General features: G+C 44.2%; 1 protein-coding gene across 1 annotated transcript; it reads left to right on the forward strand.

Annotated features, from left to right (window-relative positions):
- The first annotated feature begins 6,133 nt into the window (after positions 1-6,133).
- On the forward strand, positions 6,134-7,144 carry LOC146690341 (olfactory receptor 13C2-like). The gene has a single exon (XM_085435078.1). It carries the CDS (start codon positions 6,134-6,136, stop codon positions 7,142-7,144), a length of 1,011 nt encoding a protein of 336 aa, XP_085291204.1.
- Positions 7,145-25,579: the final 18,435 nt, after the last annotated feature.

Here is a 25,579-nt window from a genome sequence, read left to right on the forward strand (position 1 = left end):
TCCCATACTCTCCAGAGTGCGTGAGTATGCTTTGAGAGGATGGCCCACTACGCAGCATCCTAATTTTCAGCCCTACAAACAGAGACAACAGGAGCTGAGTGTGCAGGATGGGTGTGTGCTGTGGGGGGCGAGGGTGGTGATACCAGAACGAGGTCGACGCCCCCTTTTGGAACAGCTACATCAGTCACACCCAGGAATGAGCCGCATGAAGGGCCTGGCCAGAAGCTACATGTGGTGGCCGCATATGGAGAATGACATTGAAGACAAGGTGAGGTCCTGCAGTACATGTCAAGAACATAGACACAGGCCGGAAGAGGCACCACTACACCCCTGGGAGTGGCCAGAAAAGCCCTGGAGAAGGATACATATCGATTATGCAGGCCCATTTTTGGGTAAAATGTTCTTAGTAATAGTGGACACCCACTCCAAATGGTTAAATGTGTATCCAGTTCCATCCGCTACAGCAGCTGCAACCATAGACTGCCTGAGAAACTGTTTCAGCACGCACGGCCTTCCTGAGATGGTGGTCTCAGATAATGCCCAGTGTTTTGTAAGTGCACAAACTAAAGAGTTCATGGCAAAGAACGGAATCACTCACGTCACCTCCGCTCCATATCACCCAGCATCCAATGGGTTAGCAGAAAGAGCAGTGCAAACGTTCAAAGAACTCATGAAAAAGAGTACTGGAGACACACTGACAACCAAGTTAAACAGGGCTCTGTTTAGTTACAGAATCACATCACAGTCCACAACAGGGAAGTCTCCCGCTGAGTTGATGATGGGCCGGAAGTTGAGGTGTACTCTTGATCTCATACACCCTGACTTGAAACAGAAAGTGACAGCAAAACAAGATAGCACCTTGGCATGATAGACATGCCAAGGTGCGCATGTTTGTTATTGGAGACACAGTATATACCAAAAACTATGGCAGAGGACCCAAATGGATACCAGGACTTATACAGGAGATGACGGGGCCTGTTTCCTTCTTGGTGATGCTGGGCAATGGGACAGTGGTGAGGCGTCACGTCAATCAGCTGTTTGCCCGCCTGGAGCTGTGCCTGGCAGCAGGAATGCCTGAAGGCCACCCAGGCGAGCCCCCAAAAGCAGCCCCAAACATCAGCGCTGAGACAGGAGACGAGGATGAGAGACACATGGAGGTGCAAGTTACACCAGTGGTGAAGCCACATATGGAGAGTAGTGATTCACTTGAATCACCTGCCACTGGGTTACGGCGATCGCAAAGAACCAAGAGACCGCCGGAGCACCTGAGAGACTTTGTGCCGTGATTACGGTGAACTGTTATAGGTTGACCTAAGACTGTTGGACTAAAGGTTCATTATTACGGAGTGAAATTTCAATAAAGGCTGGGGACGGGGTTGTTGCATTTTTATAAAGGTGAAGTTTTTGTTTATGGGTATTTTCTGTAGTGATTAAAACTACAGAGTAGTTCCAGTTTAAGGGGGGAGGAATGTTATGTTGTGGCAGGGATTTGTCCACCAGGGGGCAACAGTTGTTGGAGAGCTTTCAGTCTGTGGGGCGCATGTCCCGGTTCTCTTATTAATAAAGAAGTAACCGTGAGCTAAACATGGTCTCCGTGGTTCCTTAGTCTTATGATATCACACAAACCATCAAGGAACACAGGAAGACACACACGACAAATACACGCAAGGTAACGAGGGAATGACACACCAGAGGGGAACACAGCTGAACCTAGTTAGACACAACGAGACACAAACCTTCAAAGTAAAACAGGAAACTCAGACTATTTTACAACACAAACTCAGGGACACAAACAAAGTATTATGAAACGGCTGTTTGCAGGCAGGAAAAGGACCCAAAGTGCAGACTCGGGAGACAGACGTGAACTCAAAGTGCAGACCAAACACAACCTAGAGATCAAAATCAGAATCAGAATCCTTTATTCATCCCAAGGGAAATTAGGGTTACAGCAGGCAGCACGCTAATGGCGCATGCGCACTTACAAAGGAACCTTCTGACCAACTTTACACAAACATCACATTGGGCAGACATGTCAGAAAGGTAGGCTGATAGGAAAAAAACAACGAAAATACACTACATGAGGTAAGAGGAGGAGAAAAAAAAACTCCACTCAGACTGAGCTCCTAGTGGGAGAACAGTTTGATAACAGAAAAAACACCTCAGCACAAAAGCACATGACTATCAATACACCATAGAAACACAAGACAAGCAACAGGGGCGGGTAAAGGGTAAGAGAGAGCCGGTGTAGACAGCGCATCCGGTCCTGCAGCATCTGTGCTGGTCCAGTTGACTGCTATCTTCCCCGGTCGGGCACAAGCATCGAAGGCGTTGGAAAGGGAGGGGGGATGAGTGAGTGCTTATCAGTGTAAGTGTGTGTGTGTGTGTGCGTGTCCATAGTTTAGCTGAGACAGTGTCCTTCGGCCTATCAGGCTAAGTAAACAGTCCTCCAGCCAATCCAGGTGTCCTTGCATGGGATGGGAAGAATAGCCGTAACACAGTCATTATCAGGGAGTGATTGTTCGGCTCCAGCCTTGGGCCTGCAGCTGGCGCCGTGATGGGGATCCGCAATGTTTATGTTGGTTTTGTTAATTTCCATGCGAGCAGCCCAGGAGAATTTTTCAGGCTGCTCTTTAACACTCCGACACTGGCCTCCTGATCTCCCGTTGGAGAGTCGCGAGCCTCCCCATGATGGTATCAAACTTCTGTTCCATGGTGTTATCGTTCTTTTAATTCTGAGACCTCACAACTGCAGTGATCCGTTCCGCGATGTTTTCCAACTGTTTTCCAAAAAACAGAAAACACTGGAGCCCAGAAAATAACCAAACAAAAAAAAAGGCCCACAAAAGGCGCAGGCGTCCAGGAAAACACTCGCAAAAAAGTTCAGGGGGCCGGCCTGGAGGTCGATAACGCAAAAGTCCAAAGAACAGTTCTGGAGGCTGACCGCGGAGCCAGTGGCGGTGACGGAGCAGGTCAGGAGGTCGGCCGCGCGGGAGGCAGCGGCGGCGAAGGAGCAGGTCATGAGGCCGGCCACGACAGCAATGATGTCCAGCCAACGACCTGGAAAGTGGCCGGACAGGACGAGGACGAGCAGGCCGGACAGGAACAGGTGAGGCAGGACAAGACGGTGCGGACACCTCCGGGCAAGGCAATGGCGTGGGAGCCACAGATGGAGGAGCGGTGGTGGTGCTGCAAGCGACGGCGTGGGAGCCGCAGATGGTGGTGCTGCAGGCAACGGCGTGGGAGCCGCAGATGGTGGCGCTGCAGGCGATGAAGACTGGACAGGCCTCTCAGACCCTCCAGCGGAGACAGAAGGCTGAACGGGCCCCTCGGGCCAGGAGACGGCTGGAGCGGTTCTCCAGAACCCCCAGCAGGAACAACAGACAAAGGCCAGACGGGCCCCTCGGATTCTCCAGCAGGAACAGGTGGCTGGACAGGCTCCTTGGGCCCTCCAGCGGAGACAGAAGGCTGAACCTGGCTGGACCTCAGCCTCCCTCACCTGAAGCACTGAAACAGGTGCAGGGGAATGCTGGGCCCGATCTGCCCTGGGAGCAGGAACACAACGGGGCGAAGGAGCAGGCTCAGGAAACACAAACTCCTCTAAAATGTTTTTTAGCTTCCTACCACCACCACGTCTAACAGTCTTAACAGTCTCAGTTTTAGCATATGATTGCCTTTTTCCAGCTCAGAGGAACAAAAGCAGTCATTATAACTCACCACTGGGAGTTGCTCCGCAGAGAAAGAGTGGTGACGGTGTGAGCGCCGCCTCCTCCGGGAAGTGGGGGGTGACAAACTGGGCTGCAAATCCTCCAACGGACCGGACTGCAATGAGGAATCAGAGAGTTTATGAAGCTCAGAACGCTGCAGTCCCATAAAGAGAGCAAAAGACTGCAGCGGAGTAAGTCCAGTGTCTGCCGTTGCATAATCCTTCTTCCTCCACGGCTTCAGCCTCTTGTTGGACTGGTAATTCGGGGGTGGAGGTGGAGGTGTAGCGACCGGAGAGAATGAGCACATGCTCAATCTGATCGTCCAAGGCATAGGCGCCGGCTCGGCCGTAGCCATGGCAGTTTGGAGGCTGCAGGGGCCTCCCCAAGCCAAACGTGACCCATAGGAGGGTGACTGGAGCTCCCGGGCATGCTTAGCCCTGTGACTCACGTTCTCCTTTAGGAAGGCAGAAACTGCGGGTCGCCGATACCACACGGAATCTGCTGGGTCCATGTTCTGGTCGTGATCTTCTGTTATGAAACGGCTGTGTGCAGGCAGGAAAAGGACCCAAAGTGCAGACTCGGGAGACAGACGTGAACTCAAAAAACAGCTTTAACGCTGAACTCAAAATAACAAACTTTCAAAGCACAAACATTAACGCAGGCAGAAAACCAAAAACCACAGCATGCGTGAGGGTAGATAAGAGTAGATCGCGACACGGACACAGAGAAACACAGGGCTTAAATACACAGAGGGAGCAATCAGGGAAAGGGTAACAGGAGGGAAACACAGCTGGGGAAAATCAGGCCTAACGAGACAAAGAAAGCAAAACCAGACACATTTACATGAGACACGGACTTTCAAAGTAAAACAGGAAACATAACACAGAGACGCAAACCTGACAAGGGGATACAGCTGACAGGGGAGACAGAGCAACTAGAGAACACAGAGACATAAACAATAAGACAGAACTCTAACAAAGAAGCCAAAGACTAGAAATGATAAATAATATAATAAACTCAAAACCCTGGGTCAACGACCCAGGCATCCTAACACAGAGCAAAGGGCGGGGAGACACAGGTAGGAATAATAAAACACAAGAACCAAACCCTAGGAACTAATACAAAATCAGAAGAAACCAGAAAGTAATAACAATAAATTCAAAACGCTGGATCAGCGACCCCGGACCATAACACTGTGCCTGCTCTTAATTACATGAAGAACAAAAACAAAAGTCAGGGGTCAAGAATTGTATTGTTAATAACTGAAAGATAAATAAAACACTGAAGGGAAGTGTAACCACAAGTGCTTCCGAAATAGAAAAACAAAAGGGCCAGAAATATGAAATAGAGCAGGTAGTGTGAGGCCAAAATAAAATATTATAAAAACAGCCTAATAAAGCACAACTATTAAAAATAACATAAAGACAAAGAAAAAAGTATGAATATAAACATAATTATAAATATCGCTTTGTATTATATCTTACTATGTACAGTATATGAAAGAATAGTAATACAATTGCAAGAAAAAAATGTGAATTTACAAAGCACACAGAACAGAAACATAGCATAATGTTCATAAATTCAGGAGGTCATGGAATTTATCCAGAGAATTGCTGATTTATTCCAAATATGTCCACCATATAAATCCACATATTGTGTGCAATCTAACCTGTTAGATATAGAAAGACATATTTATTAAAATAATATTACTAAAAGTATTGCGACTCCGTTATGAAGAAAAGAATTCTGTAATACTTTGCAGGGTTTCAGCAAACACATAGTTTAATTGAAAGGAACTCTTACTTTTTCAGAATACTAAGACATTTGGACAATTTTATGCTATCCAAATTTGCCATTTCTGCAAGGCCTTCTTGTCCAACATTAGTGTCTGACCTCAACAATGGGCTTCTGCATGAAGGGCAAATAATTCCCATAAACACTTGTGGAAAACCTACAAGAGTTGAAGCTCTAATAGATCCAAATGCTAGGCCAACTAAGAAAGTAAAATGTTAAGAGAACATTTGTACTAACAAGGCCTTCAGGTTATGGCCTCTAGGGTTGCATGGAAATGGTCACATGAGCTAGTAGCTCAGTTGATGTAATGAGATCCACAGAGAAAAAAAAGAAATCATAAGGTCGTTCCACTTACTGTAATAATTCACTTTCTCAGTCCTGAAACAACAGTGGTTCTCATAGTCTGGTATCTTACATTTGTATGAAATGCTGATTTCATCTCATTTGTTCTCCCTGTTGTACAGTCTGACTGTTGCATTTTTAATTCTATCACTGAATGATTGAAGTTAGTCAAATGTAAAATATAACAATCTCAATTGTTGAAGTCGTAAAAGGTTTTCACTGGCTCTGTTTTTGGGTGGGGAGGTGATATTTTGACTTTTTTATTTAGTTTGCTTTATTTGACATTTAGTTTCATGGAGCAAATGCATGATGAATTTAATGTGACATATATAACTTTTGGTGGGCACGTTGAATTGGAAAAATACAAATTTCTGTATTTTGCTATTATGTTTACTGCTTATATTCTAATACTCTGCAGTAATTCAACCATAGTTTGCCTCATCTGGATTAAGAAAAGCCTCCATGAGCCTATGTATGTTTTCATTGCAGCTTTGTTGCTCAACTCTGTTGTGTTCAGTACAAATATCTACCCCAAACTATTAATGGACTTTTTATCTGAGAGGCAGATTACAACTCACTCACTATGCAGGTTTCAGGGAATTATTTATTACTCTTTAACTGGTTCAGAGTTCTTTCTCTTGGCATCCATGGCATATGACAGGTATGTGTCCATATCTAAACCTTTGCAATATCATACTATTATGAGAAAAACAACTGTCACAGTTTTGTTAGTTTTAGCTTGGCTTCTGCCTGCTTGTCAGCTTGTGCCATCTGCTGTATTCAGCAACAACTCACAAATCTGCAATTTCACTTTGAATGGAATTTTTTGTAATAATGCAATTTCCAAGCTTTATTGTGCAACCCCCAAAACATACTACTTAATGTATGGTGTGTTTATTCTGTTTAACACTGTATTTCTTCCTTTGCTTTTCATAATGTTTACATACACAAAAATATTTATAATATGCTATCGAAGCTGCAGAGAGGTCAGGAAAAAAGCTGCACAGACCTGTTTACCTCACCTGCTCGTTTTGATCAGCTTCACATGTTTATGTTCGTATGATATAATTATAGCTCGACTGGAAATTGATTTATCTCAAAATACACGTTTCATAATGACTTTACAAGTGGTTTTGTATCATCCTCTCTTTAATCCAATTGTATATGGACTGAAAATGAAAGAAATCTCTCAACACCTCAGAAGGTTGTTTTGTCATCGCGTCTTATGTGTCAAAACGGATGTTGGAAGTGCGGTCATTTCCTTTGTGATTCAAGTTCAAAGGCCTGACTTCTCTACAGTCTAGACATTTCCTTGTACAGCAGATAATTTACATGTTAAAAATTATAATTAGCTAATTTTCAAGTTATCGTAGCCATACTAAAAATGTGTATTATAATCTTATTTGACTTTGGTTACTGACTAATGCAAATTATATAGATTAGTTATTGTATTGTATTGTAATAGTAATATTACTATTTTATTATTACCATAATTAAAAATCATCTAAATCTTAAACAGTATATAAGTAGTTTCTTATATCTATATTACATTCAGATAAAGTTCTCTTATTGTGTGTTTTTAAGTGTATACCATGTACTGTTCAAACAAGATGTTTTATATAACCCTTTTTCCTGTATATGGACATCATATTTCCTTACTCATACTAAGCTGTAATAACCTATGCATTGTGATATTATTCTGTTATCATATGTTACCTTATATATGTAATCAAAGTAGTTGAAGTATGATACTGCTGTAGATCATATTATACCCTTTAATATAGAGTGTGTGATCTGTATGTAGTTTAGTTCTCATTATACTTTTGAGTTAAAAGAACATATTCACTTATTAGTTTATTAGATAAGTGTGCATCACTCTGTATCCTTGATCTGCTGTGAATGTATTACATGCTTAATTGTTGAATCATGAAGAGAAGGTTGTAAGCAGGAGACTCTGTGTCTAAGACAGGGGAGATAGACAGACCACATTCCACACCCCCACCTTACAGAAAGCAGAGAAACAACTGCCGAGGTCATAACTTAGGCGCTGTAACAGAGAAAGAATGTGATGTTTTGGCTTTTACGACTAGATGGGGGCCGCTAGGAGCTATAAAAGGCTGTGTAACCCGTCACCATTTTGAGACTTGCTGTGACCCTCTGCAGGCAGGTCTCCCCATCATGATGGTCCTTATGCTCTTAAGTGTTGAATTGTATGGAAATAAATGATTGTTGATTGAGCATAAATACACCGAGTATTGTCCTTCCTTCAGCCCAAAGATTCAAAGAATTGGGAGATTTCAACAACTTGGTGCCGTGTGACCCGGATCTTTGGTGTGCTGAGGAGGTGCAGATTTGGCCTTTGGTGAGATCGTGGGGCAAGGTGAACAGAAGGCCGGCCTAAAACAGAAAGGTAAGCACAGCCTGTTGTATTATAAATACCAAATGTGCATATTGGGCTTTCCAAATTAATCTGTTCACTGAGTCACATGTATTTTCACATTAAATTTGTCGGTGTCTGGTTTTTGGCGCAAGATACTAACAACATAAGTTGAGGCTGAATTCCAGTGTGTTAAATAAACTCCTTCTACCGAGATACTAATAACATACTACGTTGGACTAGTTGCAGTAAACTGCTTCTACCGAGATACTAATAACATACTACGTTGGACTAGTTGCAGCCACTTTACCTTCCACATTTAATTTTGTCTAATACTGGCTTCTGTAGCAATAATACATTAGAATTTCTTCTGGAGACGCGGCCATTAGTTCAGTACATTGAAGTCGAGGTTTTGAAGTTTGTTTATGGTGTCGGTTACGTCCTTGCTCATGCCGGCTATGAAATAGAAGTTGATTTAAGGAAAAGCAGATGCTGGCTCACGGTGCGGTTAAACACTGGCAACGTGTGTAAGCGAAACACGTCCGTAGGTTTGGTTTATGATACGGCGTGTTCCGGTGGTGCGGCCGTGAAGTGTAGTAGTGGTGGGTGCTGGTTTCAGTACATTGAATAGAGGTTTGACGGTGGTTTATGGCGTCAGTCGAGTCTTAAGGGCTGCGGTCATAAAACAAAGTAAAATTTTACTTGCCAAGAAGTACATAGAGCAAAACCTGGTTTATGGTGTCGGGTATAACTTCAGGGGACGCAGGCATCACTTTTATGATGCGATTTTGCCCCGTTGTGGCGGTCATAAACGCAGAGACAGGGGTATTTGGGCTTTGATTGTGCTTCAGAAGAATTTTAACAGTTGAGCTCAGAGGTTTCTGTGCAAATTTCTGCTGATGAAAAGCGCTCTCTGTGGGTCTCACTGTTTTGAGTGTGTGAGGCGCGCTCTGCGTGTGTTTTTTGTGAGTGTGAACTGTGAACACAGTGACAGTGACGGTTGATGTGTTTGAATAGGAGGACATTAGAGCAAAGACACATTTTAGGATCAAAGGTTGATGCCTAGTGTACCTGTGGAAACTAATTTTGTTCATGGTTTGGCAACCCCCCTGTCTGTAGACGTGCAGGCAGGTTAAGTGCCGAGGTGGCGACTTGGGAACTGAGGACTCCCGCTTAGCTACGGAATAACACTGGAACCGCAGCGTAATCACGGGTTCACATTTATTCCGGACTAGAACAAGACACATTTTGCGAACAAAGGTTGAGTCTAGATTAGTAAAGAAATAAAAAAGGTTGAATTCCTCGTTTCAGTGGTTGAAATTGTTGTGTGCCTGTCCCCTGACGAGTGTGAAATTAAATAAAGAGGGAATTTGGAGCCAGATAGAGATAGACGGGCATAATTGGGTGTATTACTCTGTGGTGTAATAAAAAAATAAAAAATAAAAAAGAGAGATAGTAAGAGGTGTGTAGTGGAGAATTATGGAGGAGTAGAGAGAGGAATGTGTTGGGAGACTGGCGTGCAGTTTACGCTGTCAAGGTAGGCGTGTTGCCTGCTTATCTGTTTAACAGGGATGAAAATGAAATTAAGTAAATCTCTTAGTGTGTTAATACAGGAAGCTGCGGACCTGGACCAACTGCCCCCACAAGCACAGCGGCCGAAGCAAAATTATAAGTAATGGGAGCCACACCCAGCACGAATCAGCAGCTGTGAAAAAGACAGCAGCGAGGAGAGAATTAGAGGAGAAATTAAGAGAAGTTTTAACACATAAAATTGGGGCCAACGGACTTGTGGAGGTTGGGAAGGCGTCCGGAGCATCACAACAAAAAGGTGAAACAAAAACACACAAGCAGAGAAATCTGGCTCCTTTTAAGGTAACGCCTAGTTTGAGAAAAAGATAAAATTAACCTGCCTGCCTACAAATGCACACACACGCAATGAAGAAACAGCTTACACTCATGAACACGTGAAGATTTTCCAGCAAGGCTAAAGCAGCGAAACTTAACATACACCTGTTGTTAAAGGATAAATACATTACTGACAAATAAACTCTCTGGGTTGCAGGACAACAATTTAACTTCAAAGAAAAAGACACTGGTCTGACCAACCAGTGAAGACTTGACAAATTTAGGGGTTAAAAGATTCAAATTGTGACATGTTTTCTGCTGATTGATTAATACAAGTGATTACTGAATGAAAGAAAAGTCCATTTTTGGGCTTTTAAACATGATCTTAAGAATTTTAATATGTACCTGTGTTGTCCTGTCAGCTTGGCGGGTCATGAGTTGATTATAGGGTGAGAAAAAAACAAAAAAAAGGGGGAGAGAAGGCTGACACAGGGCCTGGTCCCGGTGTTTCTCCCCTCTTGTTGTAATACAGCCAACACAACATCATTTTCCTGTTCGTTTGCTTTTGTTTTTGTCTGTTTTTGTTTTTTGTTTTTCTCTATATATTTAATTACAGGCTGCTTTGCCGGCCCTGAAAGCCGAGGCTGACTGGACTCCTGCTCTCCCCTATACGTGACACTGACCAAATGCTGTAACAGCTGGACCCACAACAACAACCTGAAAATGTCAACAGTGCTGCAGGAATGTGATCTCATGCAGCAGAGACGGAGAGCACTAAACCTAAGGCCCGTTTCACTACACGGGGGAAAATTCCCAGACTGTGTCAGCTGACAGAGCTGTGACGAGACGCCCGCCAAGCCCGAAGGAAAAGTAAGGCTGAGCAAAAGAATGCTGACCTTGATAACTCTGCATTTACACTGTGCAGGACAGTGATGGACCAACACGGATGATCGGGCAGCAAAAAGGGCGTGACCGGGACAGGAGGTCAGAAGGCACCTCAGAATGGACACACACACACACACACACACACACACACACACACACACACACACACACACGTCTACAAACACACAGATTCAGAATGAAGTGAAATACACACATGAACACGTGCACTCGTTGAGTGAGTGAGAAATGATACACACACACACACACATTGGAATGCTGATCCACTGAGAAGTGATCCACACACACACACACGCTGATGCAATGAAGAATGCTTTGCTTATGCTGATATGCAAAATGCGGCACACAAACATCCCAATGCATAATTTTTATGAGGAGCCATTGATTACCATTGATTACGTAGAATGTGTTATATGTCACCCAGAGGGCATTTATGTAGATTTTAGGAATAAGCTCTAAAACGGTTTGGTTATGAAAACAATGTCTGTGCGTGATGTCTGTTTATGGCTCAAGGCCTTGACTGAATTCTTTGCTGTGCTTCACACAGCCCTGATGAGGAACAGTGGCACAGAGTGAAAATGATGAATTAATAATGTAAGTTTTAGGTCGGAGTACGGCATTTTCTGTGATTGAGATTTAATTCAAGGAGGAACAAAAGGTGTTACGGCACCTGAGTTTCTCATTCCCACACAATATTGTCCTGGCAGGAAGCAAAACGTTCCTGTGAATTTCTGGTTGATTTTTTGGTTTTGCTTAGCGCTAGCTTGATGTTATCAGTGAGCTTTGGCTTGTGTTCTTTCTCGTAAGCGAGAGAGGGATAGTTTTATGCTTGGACATGTCTGCAACGGGCCCTAGTTTGTGTTATTTTAGTAGTATTTTGTTGGTTATGTCTGTTTTCGTTTTTGTTACAGTGCACTGAGATAAGAAAATCTGAGAGGTGTGATCCACCGGTGGTGATATGTTGATATTTTGTGAGTCCATGATTTAACAATCAGCTCTTTAAACCAGGCCTGAAAGATTGAAATTTAAAGCGCTATGAAATATTCTTACAAAAACAGTTGCAAAGTGTGTCTCTCCATGATTGTAATTGGCTTGGGAGAAATTCACTTATATGGGACACTGATCATATGAGAAGTCCTGAGTCTAGAAGGATTGCAGCGAGTCAATCCAGAACAAAAGAACAAAGAATTGTTTCCTTTTAAAATGATGATGTCATCTTGCTGGTGATGGAGGCTCGAATAGGTCGCGCGGGAGACTCCATTATCAGCAACATCTGGTATGAATGTGTGTGGAGGTATGCATGTGACTGGACTGTGATGGACTGAAGACTAAAAGTTTTGACTGACTTGATACTGAGACAATGACTGCACCCACTTTCGGATAAGTAAATGCCAATAAACAATTCACCCAGCCGGCAAGAGAAGGGTGGATGCTTCGCTTTGTTTTGTTTTGTTTTTGCAGGAGCAGGAGGATAAGAGAGACTGGAGGAGGAGACTGTAGCTTCACATAAGTATGAACTGCAGACTTAACACTTTGGTTGCTGAGTCTGAGTTACTGATGTTTGCATTAAGAAAACTGTGCTATATTAGCTGTGTTTTGATTAAGGTATCATGTTATATTATTGGGAATGCCAAATGCTACAGTGGAGAAAACTATTGATATCACTCATGACTGGAATATGTTACTATTAACCATAGCAGGCCACTGTAAAAAGTCAATTAAATTTTATAGAGGAAAATCGTCAAAACTTTAACAATATCTATGAATGACTTGCCACATTCAGAATAGAGATATGCAATAATAAACATTGGTCCACGTGATATAGGTTCTGGCTTGAAATAGTAAGTTATTAAATGTAGAATATTTGATAGGATGTGGTACTGAAAAAGAACAAGAGCAAAGTAAAGAAAGAAAAATATTGTGTTTAGTTTGGATAAAATCAAATTAAAATGTACCATTACACTCAGAGGATCAATATGAAATAAAACATATGCAAATTTGTATGAAGTACATTACTGATAACTGTTCTGTCCTGAGTTTTTGTTTCTATAGCACCCACTTGACCACACCAACAGTTTCTCGCCACCAACAGGGGGTATTTGCAAAGAATAAGGAGGAATATCATCAAAACTGGGAAAGGTAAGCCCCGAAGGGGGTGATGACACCATAACTTTCACGTATGGTCAAATTCTTAAAATTTGACCCCAAACTTGAAAAGTGTTCAAACATTTAGAGACAGAGTGGATAAACATAATGTCGCAAACCACATAAGGATGGAGCATTTGAATCAATAAGATGGTGAAATAACACGCAGTAAAATGTGGATCATGTTGATTATGTTTATTCCAGTGTGCAGAGGAGTCAATTCCCTTCACAAAGTTTATAAATTCACTTGAACCAAAATTAGGAGCACCCGGTGCTGCAAGAGTTAATAGTCACAATACCCAAGGATAAGCACAAGAGCATGACTGATATGATGGGACTGGGATTTTGCTACACTTAATTATTGCAGACACAACTAAAACTATAACTGAAACTAATCAAAACTAAACTAAACTAGCAAACAATTGGTAAAAACTGATTAAAACTGATATAAAATTGAAAATCTGAAGTCGAAGCTAAATAAAAATAAAAACTAATGAAAATTGCAAAACTATTACAACCCTGGTCAGAATCAGAATCAGAATCAGAATGGGTTTATTGCCAGATGTTGAGGTTTACAACATTAGGAATTTGCTGCGGTGCTTCAGTGCAAACAATAAGAATTAAAGTGCTATGTAGAAAGAAAGATATGTGCATGAGATATACATGAGATATATACATGAGAATAAGAATTAAGAGTGCTACGTAGAAGGATATATACATGAGTGCAGGTGGTGATCAGTGCCAGACATGAGATGATGCAGTGACACAGCGTAGGGTCATGTGTGAGTGAGTGGCGGGGACAGTCATGTGGTTATTGTTCATGTGTCCAACAGCAGAGGGGAAGAAACTGTTCTTATGGCGAGAGGTTCTGGTGCGAATGGACCGGAGCCTCCTGCCTGAGGGGAGCAGGTCAAACAGACTGTGTCCAGGGTGAGAAGGGTCAGCTGAGATCCGGGCTGCACGCCGCAGTGTCCTGGAGGTGTACAGGTCCTGCAGAGATGGGAGTCTGCAGCCAATCACCTTCTCAGCAGAGCGCACAACACGCTGCAGTCTCTGTTTGTCCCTGATAGTGGCTCCAGCGTACCACACGGTGATGGAGGAGGTGAGGATGGACTCGATGATTGCAGTGTAGAATTGCATCATCGTCCGTGTTGGCAGGTTGAATTTCTTCAGCTGCCTCAGGAAGTACATCCTCTGCTGGGCTTTCTTGATGACGGAGGTGATGGTGGGCTCCCACTTCAGGTCCTGGGTGATGGTGGTACCCAGGAAGCGGAATGAGTCCACAGAGGTGATGGGGGTGTCAGTCAGGATGATGGGGGGGAGTGGGGCTGTGTGCTTCCTGAAGTCCACAATAATCTCCACTGTCTTCTGGGCATTCAGCACCAGGTTGTTGTGGCTGCACCAGGACACCAGACGTTCAACCTCCCTCCTGTAGGCAGACTCATCCCCGTCAGAGATGAGCCCAATGACGGTGGTGTCATCTGCGAACTTGATTAGCTTGACAGACTGGTGGGTGGAGGTGCAGCAGTTGGTGTACAGGGAGAAGAGCAGAGGAGAAAGAACACAGCCCTGAGGGGAGCCGGTGCTGATGGTCCGGGAGTCCGAGACATTCTTCCCCAGCCTCACGTGCTGCTTCCTGTCCGTCAGGAAGTCAGTGATCCACCGGCAGATGGGATCAGGCACATTCATCTGGGAAAGCTTGCCTCGGAGATGGTCTGGAAGGATGGTGTTGAAGGCAGAGCTGAAGTCCACAAACAGGATCCTGGCGTAGGTTCCTGGGGAGTCCAGATGCTGCAGGATGAAGTGTAGGGCCATGTTGATGGCGTCGTCTACAGACCTGTTGGCTCTATATGCAAACTGCAGGGGGTCCAGGAGGGGGGCCGTGAGGGTCTTGAGATGGGAGAGAACTAGGCGCTCAAATGACTTCATGACCACAGATGTCAGAGCCACGGGTCTGTAGTCATTTAGTCCAGTGATCCTAGGTTTCTTGGGGACAGGGATTATGGTAGAGGACTTGAAGCAGGCAGGCACATGACATGCCTGCAGTGAGGAGTTGAAGATGCCAGAAAACACTGGGGCCAGCTCGTTTGCACAGTGTCTGAGGGTGGCAGGAGACACACCGTCTGGGCCGGGAGCTTTCCGAGCATTCAGATTCTTAAACTGCTTCCTCACATCTGCTTCATGAATATGAAGAGTTGTGGTCGGAGGAGGTGGTGTGAAATCCTCTTTTGTGTGGGGTGAGGAGGGGGGTGTTGTAGGTGAACAGTTTGAAGGTGGTGATGGTTCTATGGAGGGGGGAGAGGTGGGGGAATGAGTGTCCAAAGTGCCTCTATTGTTGGGGTCGTTGGAGGTGTGAAGGCTGCCTGATGGCTCGTCAAAACGACAGTAGAAGTCGTTGAGGGTGTTGGCTAAGAGCAAGTCATCAGTGGAGTGGGGGGTTTTAGGCTTGTAGTTTGTAATATTCCTAAAACCTTTCCACACAGAGGCCGAGTCATTCTCTGAGATCTGCTGCTGCATCTTCTCAGAGTGCTGATGTTTGGCAATGTCCACTTCCTTAGTGAACTTGTACTTGGCCTCTCTGTAGCAGTCCCTGTCTCCGCTTCTGAACGCCTTACTCTTTTCCAGCCACAGCTTTTTGAGTTTAGGGGTAAACCAGGGTTTGTCATTGTTGTAACTCACCCTGGTGCGTGATGGCACAATGCTGTCCTCACAGAAGTGGATATAGGAGGTGACAGTGTCCGTAAACTCGTCCAAGCTGTTAGAAGCAGCCTTCAATGTGTCCCAGTCTGTGGTCTCCAAACACGTGCGAAGCTCCTCCACAGCCTCGTTGCTCCACAGTTTTTTGGTCCTCACGACAGGTTTGGAGAGCTTCAGCCTCTGTCTGTACGCGGGGATTAGGTGGATCATGACGTGATCAGAAAGTCCGAGTGAAGCGCGCGGCACCGCGCGATAGGCCCCGCTGATCGTGCTGTAGCAGTGGTCCAATGTCCTCTCCTCTCTGGTCGGGCATTTAATATACTGCTTGTATTTCGGAAGCTCATGGCTCAGATTGGCTTTGTTAAAGTCCCCAAGAGCAATGATGAGAGAGTCCGGGTATGTCCGCTCCGTGTGGAGAATCTGCTCTGCGAGTGCGCACTGAGCTGCTCGCGCATCCGCGTCTGGCGGGATGTAAACAGCGGCCAGGATGAATGAAGCAAACTCCCGCGGAGAATAAAACGGTTTGCAGTGAATAAAAAGATATTCCAGAGAGGGAGAGCAGTGCTGAGCAATCACTATTACATCTGTGCACCAGCCACTATTGATGTAGAAGCAGACACCTCCACCTTTGGTTTTACCGGAGAGAGCGGCCTGCCGGTCCGCGCGCAGCAGATGAAAGCCCTCCAGCTTGAGCGCGCAGTCCGGGATGTCCTCACTGAGCCACGACTCCGTAAAACATAAGACACAGGAGGAGGCAAAGTCTCTGTTCATGCTTCTCATCAGGGCCAGTTCGTCTATCTTATTCCAGAGTGAGCGTACATTAGAAAGGAAGATCCCAGGAAGGGCCGTTCTCAGTCCGCGTTTCCTCAAACGCACGAGTACGCCGGCTCGCTTACCTCTCTTTCGACGTCTCACTTTCCTGATCAGAGTCAGCAGTAAATCTGCCGCAGATGCGACAAATATTGGAAATAAATCCACAGGCGTTGTAGTCCTGCAGTTAAGGAGCTCTTCTCTGGTGTAAGAATATCCAGAGGAGTGCCCAGACACAGAAGAAATGCACAAAAACAAGACAAAAGTAACGCACTGAAGCACCAGGGCATCCATACGCGGTGCCATCTTGGATCATACTAAGATGGCGTTGGACATCTTCAGGGCAGAAAAGGGTTGGTGTGACCAAGGTGTGGTTTGGCTTGTTGTATATACATTTCAAAATATGATGAGATATGATGTCACTAACCTTCTCTTTTAAGTGTCTAGCTCCGACGAATTGACACATGGGAGTGTGTCAAAAAGGGGGAAGTTGAGTCCGAACATCAAACAATGGTTTTATGAACATCTGATGACTTTATTTGTGTGTTTAATAATATAGGTATGGCAAAACTTAAGCATATAATGTGTTAGACTTAGAAATGGTTCATTAATTTTTGATTTCTTTTACACACACATAGATTATGATTAGAATAAGTCCCTGGTCAAAGAGTCCTGAACATAATATTTTAAACCAAATTTGAATCATTAGAAGAACAATGGATAACAATATTAGATTATCAAGGCTAGGGAGAGAGGTGTTTTGGTTTTCTGTCTCTTGCAGAGAAAGGAACAGACACCAGACGGGGACACGGAGATGTGAGGATCCTTCACAGCAGAGGCAGATGTAGGGACTGCCGAGACAGCAACTGAGGTCAAGTGTCATGGCGTTTGGGCTCCTGGAGAACATGGATCCCACAAACACAGCAATAACCATGAAGGGGTTGGCGAAAACCAGGAACATCAGACCAACGAGGTTCAAGAGGCTCTTGGCAAAAAGGGGGACACGGAGGTGACCCCAAAACACACAGATCCTTGTTTGAAATCGGGGCAGAATAATCCCCAGAACTGTGCAATGACTAAAGGGTGGTCTAACCCCGGAGGTCGAAGAAAGAAGCTGAGAATCACCCAACTGGAAGACACTGGTAGCTGCAGCAATAAAAATAAAGGTTAAAAGCTCCTTAGACAGAGGTTCTAGTCTAAGTACGTTTGAAAGGTATAAGGGGGCATTAAAAAGGGGGTGGAAAACTGGAGCACCAAAATAAAGCTGTGGGAGAATTGGGGAGTGATGGGAGTGTCATCTGTAACTGCTGTTATGGTCGTAAGTCTAACTTTGCTTGCATCTGAACTGCGTGAACACAGAGGTCATCCCACATATGGTCCACCCGTTAAAGGGGGACAGAGGGCCTCAGGACCAAGAAGAACTGGACCTTGCAAGGCTGGAGTGTATGTTGTAAGTGATCTCTTTGAAGAAAAGAGATCAAAGGGGGAATTGTGATATTATTCTGTTATCATATGTTACCTTATATATGTAATCAAAGTAGTTGAAGTATGATACTGCTGTAGATCATATTATACCCTTTAATATAGAGTGTGTGATCTGTATGTAGTTTAGTTCTCATTATACTTTTGAGTTAAAAGAACATATTCACTTATTAGTTTATTAGATAAGTGTGCATCACTCTGTATCCTTGATCTGCTGTGAATGTATTACATGCTTAATTGTTGAATCATGAAGAGAAGGTTGTAAGCAGGAGACTCTGTGTCTAAGACAGGGGAGATAGACAGACCACATTCCACACCCCCACCTTACAGAAAGCAGAGAAACAACTGCCGAGGTCATAACTTAGGCGCTGTAACAGAGAAAGAATGTGATGTTTTGGCTTTTACGACTAGATGGGGGCCGCTAGGAGCTATAAAAGGCTGTGTAACCCGTCACCATTTTGAGACTTGCTGTGACCCTCTGCAGGCAGGTCTCCCCATCATGATGGTCCTTATGCTCTTAAGTGTTGAATTGTATGGAAATAAATGGTTGTTGATTGAGCATAAATACACCGAGTATTGTCCTTCCTTCAGCCCAAAGATTCAAAGAATTGGGAGATTTCAACAGCATGTAATATATGTGTGATGGATGCATCCCTCAGTAAGACTCCAGTCTTGTATACCCCAGATTTTGAGAAACCTTTTATTCTTCAAACTGATGCTTCTGACAGGGGTCTGGGGGCTGTTCTTCTACAGGGACCGCCCAATGAGTGACACCCAGTGGCTTTCATTAGCCGTAAAATGTTCCCAAGAGAGATGAGATACTCAACGGTGGAAAAAGAGGCTTTAGCAATCAAGTGGGCACTTGATTCCCTCAAGTATTACCTCCTAGGCCGGGAATTTACACTGGAAACTGACCACAAGGCGCTCCAGTGGTTGGAGAAAATGAAGGATACGAATGGACGAATCACCAGATGGTACCTTGCGATGCAGCCATTCCGTTTTACCATTCAGCATATCGCAGGCAAGAACAACTGCACAGCGGACTATCTCTCTCGCTGTTCCAGCTCACTGCTGAAGGGGGGGAGTGTGTGATGGATGCATGCAACCACACAACTGAGATACTTAGGTAATATTCATTTGGTCTTTTGTCTTATGTTTACGTTATGCTCTAAAGTTTCTGTGATCATAAGTTAACTAATTTGATATTTTGAGTTTACCTGTAATGCATGACAGCACTAAGCTATAGCCCAAATGGTGGCATAGACTTTGCTTTGCATTGTTTGTTATTTTATATAGGTATGTTATATTGATTATATTTCTGCTCTTTCTGAGTTACCTGACCTCCGCTCCAGTCCTTCCTGGTTTGGCTGAAAGAGGAGGCTGAGGGTGGAGCTGGTTTAAATGCAGAAGCCAATAAAGTGGACTGGACCATCTATTGTGATCATGCAGGGGGAATGGGGTTCTTCTTGAATGATGGTTATCTGTTATCTCTTTAGTTTTCACCTTTGGTGTATATAATGGTTTATTCATTTGCTATATAACTGGAGCTGTTTCTCATTTGGGCAGGTCAGTTTGTTGAGTTATGTTTTTGTTAAGTGATTTTTGAGTAGCGGTCTGTTAAGTTAACCTCTTTTATGGGCCCACTTGGTTCTTAAAAACTTTATTTTTTGTTATTTTGAATTTTTGTAATCATCTTGTCCTTTTTGGGGGTATAATAAACCCGTTTTTGAAGATTACATTTGTGTCTGTGTGTTCCTGGCTGCTTGGATCATGACAATATGTAATAGAAAAAAAAAAAACACCCAGCACACCCCTGCGGGTGGTTTATCCTTTAAGCTCGGGTCCTCTACCAGAGGCCTGGGAGCTTGAGGGTCCTGCGCAGTATCTTAGCTGTTCCCAGGACTGCGCTCTTCTGGACAGAGATCTCCGATGTTATTCCCGGGATCTGCTGGAGCCACTCGCCTAGCTTGGGAGTCACCGCACCTACACAGCAAATTCAAAAGTGTTAAATGTTTTGGTGTTAATAGTCTTCTTGCAAAAGTAGAGTTTATTTTACTCTAAGCAGAGTCACATTCTTTTAATGTAACTCTGAGGTGTAAAATGATAGTAGTTAAAATCGAGTGTTAAAAATGAGTGTTTCTCTGTCAAATCTGGAGGTGTTACAATGGAAACATTAACTCTTGACCTCTTAACTCTGAACTCCTACAGGGGCTATGACACCAATAGAGTAAATTCACAGACTCCGCCCCCAGCACGGCTCCAATCGAAGCTGAAGTGAAGCCGTTTCAGAACATTTTGCTCTACATATTTGAGTTGTTTGCCATGCTTGGTAAGTCATTTTTTCAAAGATTGTTTCAATTATTTCTATTAGCTTTTACTTCTGTGGCTCTTTGGAGTTGAGACAAAGCTGTGTGAAAGGCATTAGCCATGTTGCTCGCTGATAGCATAATATTCTGTTTTAGCTAGCTGAAAGGTATTGTTTGCGGGCAAATACCACAGCCTTGAAAAAAGCTTGCATGTGAATTTTCAGTCAAACTTTTGGTCAAATACACCTAAAACAATGTCTAGAATGTGAAATGTTGGTATAATGGTGCTACTTGAAGCCTGAAAACAATCGCCCATAAAAAAAAACGAGCAAACAGCAGTAGCAGACGTCCTGACTGGGTTCTACGTTAGCATAGATCCCTCCAGAGTTTTGTGCACACGGTTTAGGTAAAAATGAAAAAGGTTGAGGTTTTACATTTAGTTAAGTATTACCTGTTGCCTGTGTCTTTGTCTTTTGGGAAAATACTTTACACAAGTAATGGCTCAAAGAGGATTCCTTTTTTTTTTTACTGTGCTGCAATTGTTTACTGGATTATTTGTGCCATTAATTAGTGTCAACTAATTTTTATTCAATCTCCGCACAGGATATGCTTGTGAAGATGGAATATGGGGGAGAGCAGAAGTGTGTTGAAGTTCCACAAAGGGATGAATGAAGGACATGCATATTGTATTGAAGAAATAAGTGATGAGAATGCTGTTATTTGCATTTACCATGTCAGACCTTTTGATAAACAAAATTCTAATGAAAGTGAGAACATGTATACTGTTACATCTTTCAGAAAATGTTTTGAAATTGTGGTGCACAGTTCAGAATAAATGTTTTTCAAAAACCATTGCGTCTTTTTCGTAAATGTTTATTTCCAAAAGAAATTTCTAGAAGTTCAGAACAGTAAAATTCCCGCTTTTTAGAATGAATTAGAAGATAACTCTTATGTAGTTAAACTAAAATACTCTTTGAGAGTTAATATATAAACTCTTAACACCAAGTGTTAAATTATCAACTCCAGACAGATTTGGTGTTTAACACTAAATCAGAGTTAACGTACCAACTCTCCAAAAAGAGTTAAATTAACACTCTCTGGTGTGGACCCATATAGACACTTTAATAGTGTTGAAATCAAATCCGACAGTGTTAATTTGGACATGCTGGATTTGCTGTGTAGTGCTCCAATTACCACTGGGACCACCGTTACCTTCACCCTCCACATCCTCTCGAGCTCTTCTCTGAGCCCTTGGTATTTCTCCAGCTTCTCGTGTTCCTTCTTCCTGATATTGCTGTCACTACGGCCGTCTTCTTCTGTTTGTCTACCACCACTATGTCCGGTTGGTTAGCCACCACCATTTTGTCCGTCTGTATCTGGAAGTCCCACAGGATCTTAGCTCGGTCATTCTCCACCACCCTTGGGGGCATCTCCCATTTTGACCTCGGGACTTCCAGGTTATACTCGGCACAGATGTTCCTGTACACTATGCCGGCCACTTGGTTATGGCGTTCCATGTATGCCTTGCCTGCTAGCATCTTGCACCCTGCTGTTATGTGCTGGATTGTCTCTGGGGCATCTTTACACAGCCTGCACCTGGGGTCTTGCCTGGTGTGATAGACCCCAGCCTCTATGGATCTTGTACTCAGAACTTGTTCTTGTGCTGCCATGATTAGTGCCTCTGTGCTGTCTTTCAGTCCAGCTTTGTCCAGCCACTGGTAGGTTTTCTGGATATCAGCCACCTCCTCTATCTGCCGGTGGTACATACCGTGCAGGGGCCTGTCCTTCCATGATGGTTCCTCGTCTCCCTCCTCTTTCTTGGGTTTCTGCTGCCTGAGGTATTAACTGAGCACTCGGTCAGTTGGGGCCATCTTCCCAATGTATTCTTGGATGTTCGTTGTCTCATCCTGGACTGTGGTGCTGACACTCACCAGTCCCCGGCCCCCTTCCTTCCGCTTAGCATACACCCTCAGGGTACTGGACTTGGGGTGAAACCCTCCATGCATGGTAAGGAGCTTTCTTGTCTTTATGTCAGTGGCTTCTATCTCCTCCTTTGGCCAGCCTATTACCCCAGCAGGGTACCTGATCACGGGCAGGGCGTACGTGTTGATGGCCTGGATCTTGTTCTTACCATTCAGCTGACTCCTCAGGACTTGCCTGACCCTCTGCAGGTACTTGGTGGTTGCAGCTTTTCTAGCGGCCTCTTCATGGTTCCCATTCGCCTGCGGGATCCCCAGGTACTTGTAACTGTCCTCTATGTCTGCAATGTTGCCTTCTGGTAGTTCAATCCCCTCAGTTCTGACTACCTTCCCTCTCTTTGTTACCATCCGACTACACTTCTCCAGTCCGAACGACATTCCAATGTCATTGCTGTATAGCCTGGTAGTGTGGATCAGTGAATCGATGTCTCGTTCACTCTTGGCATACAGCTTGATGTCATCCATGTACAGGAGGTGGCTGACAACTGCTCCGTTCCGTAGTCGGTATCCGTAGTGTTGAAATCTCCCAATTCTTTTGATCTTTGGGCTGAAGGAAGGACAATACTCGGTGTATAAATGCTCAATCAACAATCATTTATTTCCATACAATTCAACACAAAGAGCATTTAGAACCATCATGATGGGGAGACATGCATGAAGAGGGTCACAGCAGTCTCGAAATGGTGACGTGTTACTCAGCTTCTTATAGCACCTAGTCGTAAAAGCCCAAACATTCACATTCTTTCTCCCTTACGGCGCCTAAGTTATGACCTCGGCTCATTGCTCCTCTGCTCTAGACACAAAGTCTCCTTCTGTTTATGATTCAGCAATAAAACATGTCAAGAACACAGTATGAGACATTCACAGAAGATCAAGGATACAGAGTGATGCACACTTATCTAATAAACTAATAAGTGAATATGTTCTTTTAACTCAAAAGTATAATGAGAACTAAACTACATACAGATCACACACTCTATATTAAAGGGTATAATATGATCTACAGCAGTATTCTAATTCAATTACTTTGATTACATATATAAGGTAACATATAATAACAGAATAATCTCACAGTAGCCAGTCTTGTTAATGATCTCACTGAGGGGGTTCAGGCCTACGCAGAACAGCAGTGGGGACAGAGCATCTCCTTGGTAGATCCCGCACTTGATGGTAACTTGTGCTATGGGCTTGGAGTTGGGCTCTAGTGTTGTACGCCACATCCCCATTGAGTTCCTGATGAAGGCTCTTAGGGTCCCGTTGATCTTGTACAATTCTAGGCATTCCAGTATCCAGCTGTGGGGCATTGAGTCATAGGCCTTCTTGTAATCAATCCAGGCCACGCACACAGAAGAGAAACCGCTTCTGTCCACCGATCCAGGAACTTGAAATCTTTGCATTTCAGGATACTTTTCTTTAATAAACGGTAAGCATTATACATACTGTCCTTGCAGAGGTGGTTTCTCTTCTCGCAAGTGAAGTAAATTTTTTGAAGGCGTTTATTTTTTTCAAGGTCGCGGATGACGTCAGGAGAAGGTGATTGGTCACTTGCAATGTTGAACCTGGAACAACATTATTTATGATGATGAACAACACCAACACGAGGATATCAGATCGTCCGGGAGGGGAATGTCACTTGAGATGCCTTAAGTCTGCCAAGTCCCACAGCCAAGTCTCACTGCCGTAAATAAGTCTCACTCCCCAAAAAAAAGCCTGATCTGTTACATAGTACCTGCAGTCTACCATGACATGGCAGAGGTATTTAGAAAAGGTAGAGTGCTGTCGCTACCTCCGCTCAGACCTTACGACCTCCTCTACGGGGGGCTGCTTCTATCCAGCAGATCATGCAATTTGTCGCAACCCGAAAGGGAGGCCATGGAAAAATATATAACGGGGCTGCCAGCATCATTCGGCTATTCCTCCTCTCCAGTTTCTAGATCTTGGTGGTCCGTGAAGGACAGTGAATGGAAGCAGATCCCGGGACCAGGCCGCCCAACACCTCTTTGTTCCCACTTCCATCCATTCCCAGGTGGTGAATTGGGCGCACACTGCCAAGCTTATCTGTCACCCCGGGGTCCATCACACCAAAACCTTCCTCCAACATTTCTTCTGGTGGCCCCCTCTGCCTAAGGACACTGGGGAGTATGTGACCACCTGCTCCACCTGCACCAAAAACAAACTGGTGAATAAGTCACCTTCTGGTCTGCTCCAACATTTATCAATCCCTGGCGCCCTCGACTTCATTACAGGACTTCCTCCATCGGCAGGTAACACAGTCATACCAACAATCATAGATTGTTTCTCAAAAGCTGCCCACTTTCTAGCCTTATCCAAACTCCTCACAGATCTAGAGATGGCTCAACCACTCACCACATGCAGTTTTCATCCATAGTTTGGACAAACTGAGCACGCCAACCCAGAACTAAAGGCCACTCTCAGCCTCCAATCAGGTCATCTGGAGTGAGCAACTACCTTGGATAGAGTACGATCATAACATTCTCACCTCCTCTCACGTAGGTGTCGTCAAGTATAGAGGTCAACACGAGCAGCTCTCCTGCATACTTAGGAACAGAATAAACGCCTAGCTGATCAACACAGAAACCCTACTTTCGGCTACTTGGAAGGATAAAAGGTATGCCACAATTTGTTTATCTTCGGGCTGAATGCAAAAAAGTCACTGACTGCTTCATCAGGGTTACATGGTGAGAGAAGGCGGCGCAGGGTTGCAGCTTACCTTGAAGACCAGAGCATTGCAGGAGGACTGCCCCCAGCCCCAGATAACATACAACCACCCCCAAAATGAACTGCAACTTGGTATTTGGATAGACAAGGATTGTCGCTGAAGTAAAAACTTCTTTAAGGTTGGAAAATGTGGCTTCAGGTTCTGAAGATCAGAGGAAGGGAGTTTTTGTGGAGATTACTTTTTTAAGGGGTGTTGTTAACTGGCTGCAGTTTCAGATGAACCCGAGAAGGTGGTGGGAGGAGGGGGTTGGCCATTCCACCACTATCTTAATCTTTACCTTTTCAGTCTCCACTTCCTAGGTTACATTCTCACAGAGGGGTGAGAATGTAACCTAGGAAGGTAATAGATGATGAGCGAAATTCACATTTTTCTGCTTTGACATAAAGGCGGTGTATCCAGTGTTCGGCTTCGGCGAAGAATACTAGGCGCGGGCAAAGGCTGCAAGCTCCCGAGCT

Source organism: Copadichromis virginalis, linkage group LG16 (genome assembly GCF_057382275.1).
Source record: "Copadichromis virginalis isolate Kocher_CV1m ecotype Utaka linkage group LG16, C_Virginalis_male_GT1.1, whole genome shotgun sequence".
In the NCBI taxonomy this organism is placed as follows: domain Eukaryota; kingdom Metazoa; phylum Chordata; class Actinopteri; order Cichliformes; family Cichlidae; genus Copadichromis; species Copadichromis virginalis.

What these genes read in the sequence shown, in the direction of transcription:
- LOC146690341 (XM_085435078.1), top strand. Translation starts at nt 6,134, where the DNA reads ATGGAGCAAATGCATGATGAATTTAATGTGACATATATAACTTTTGGT.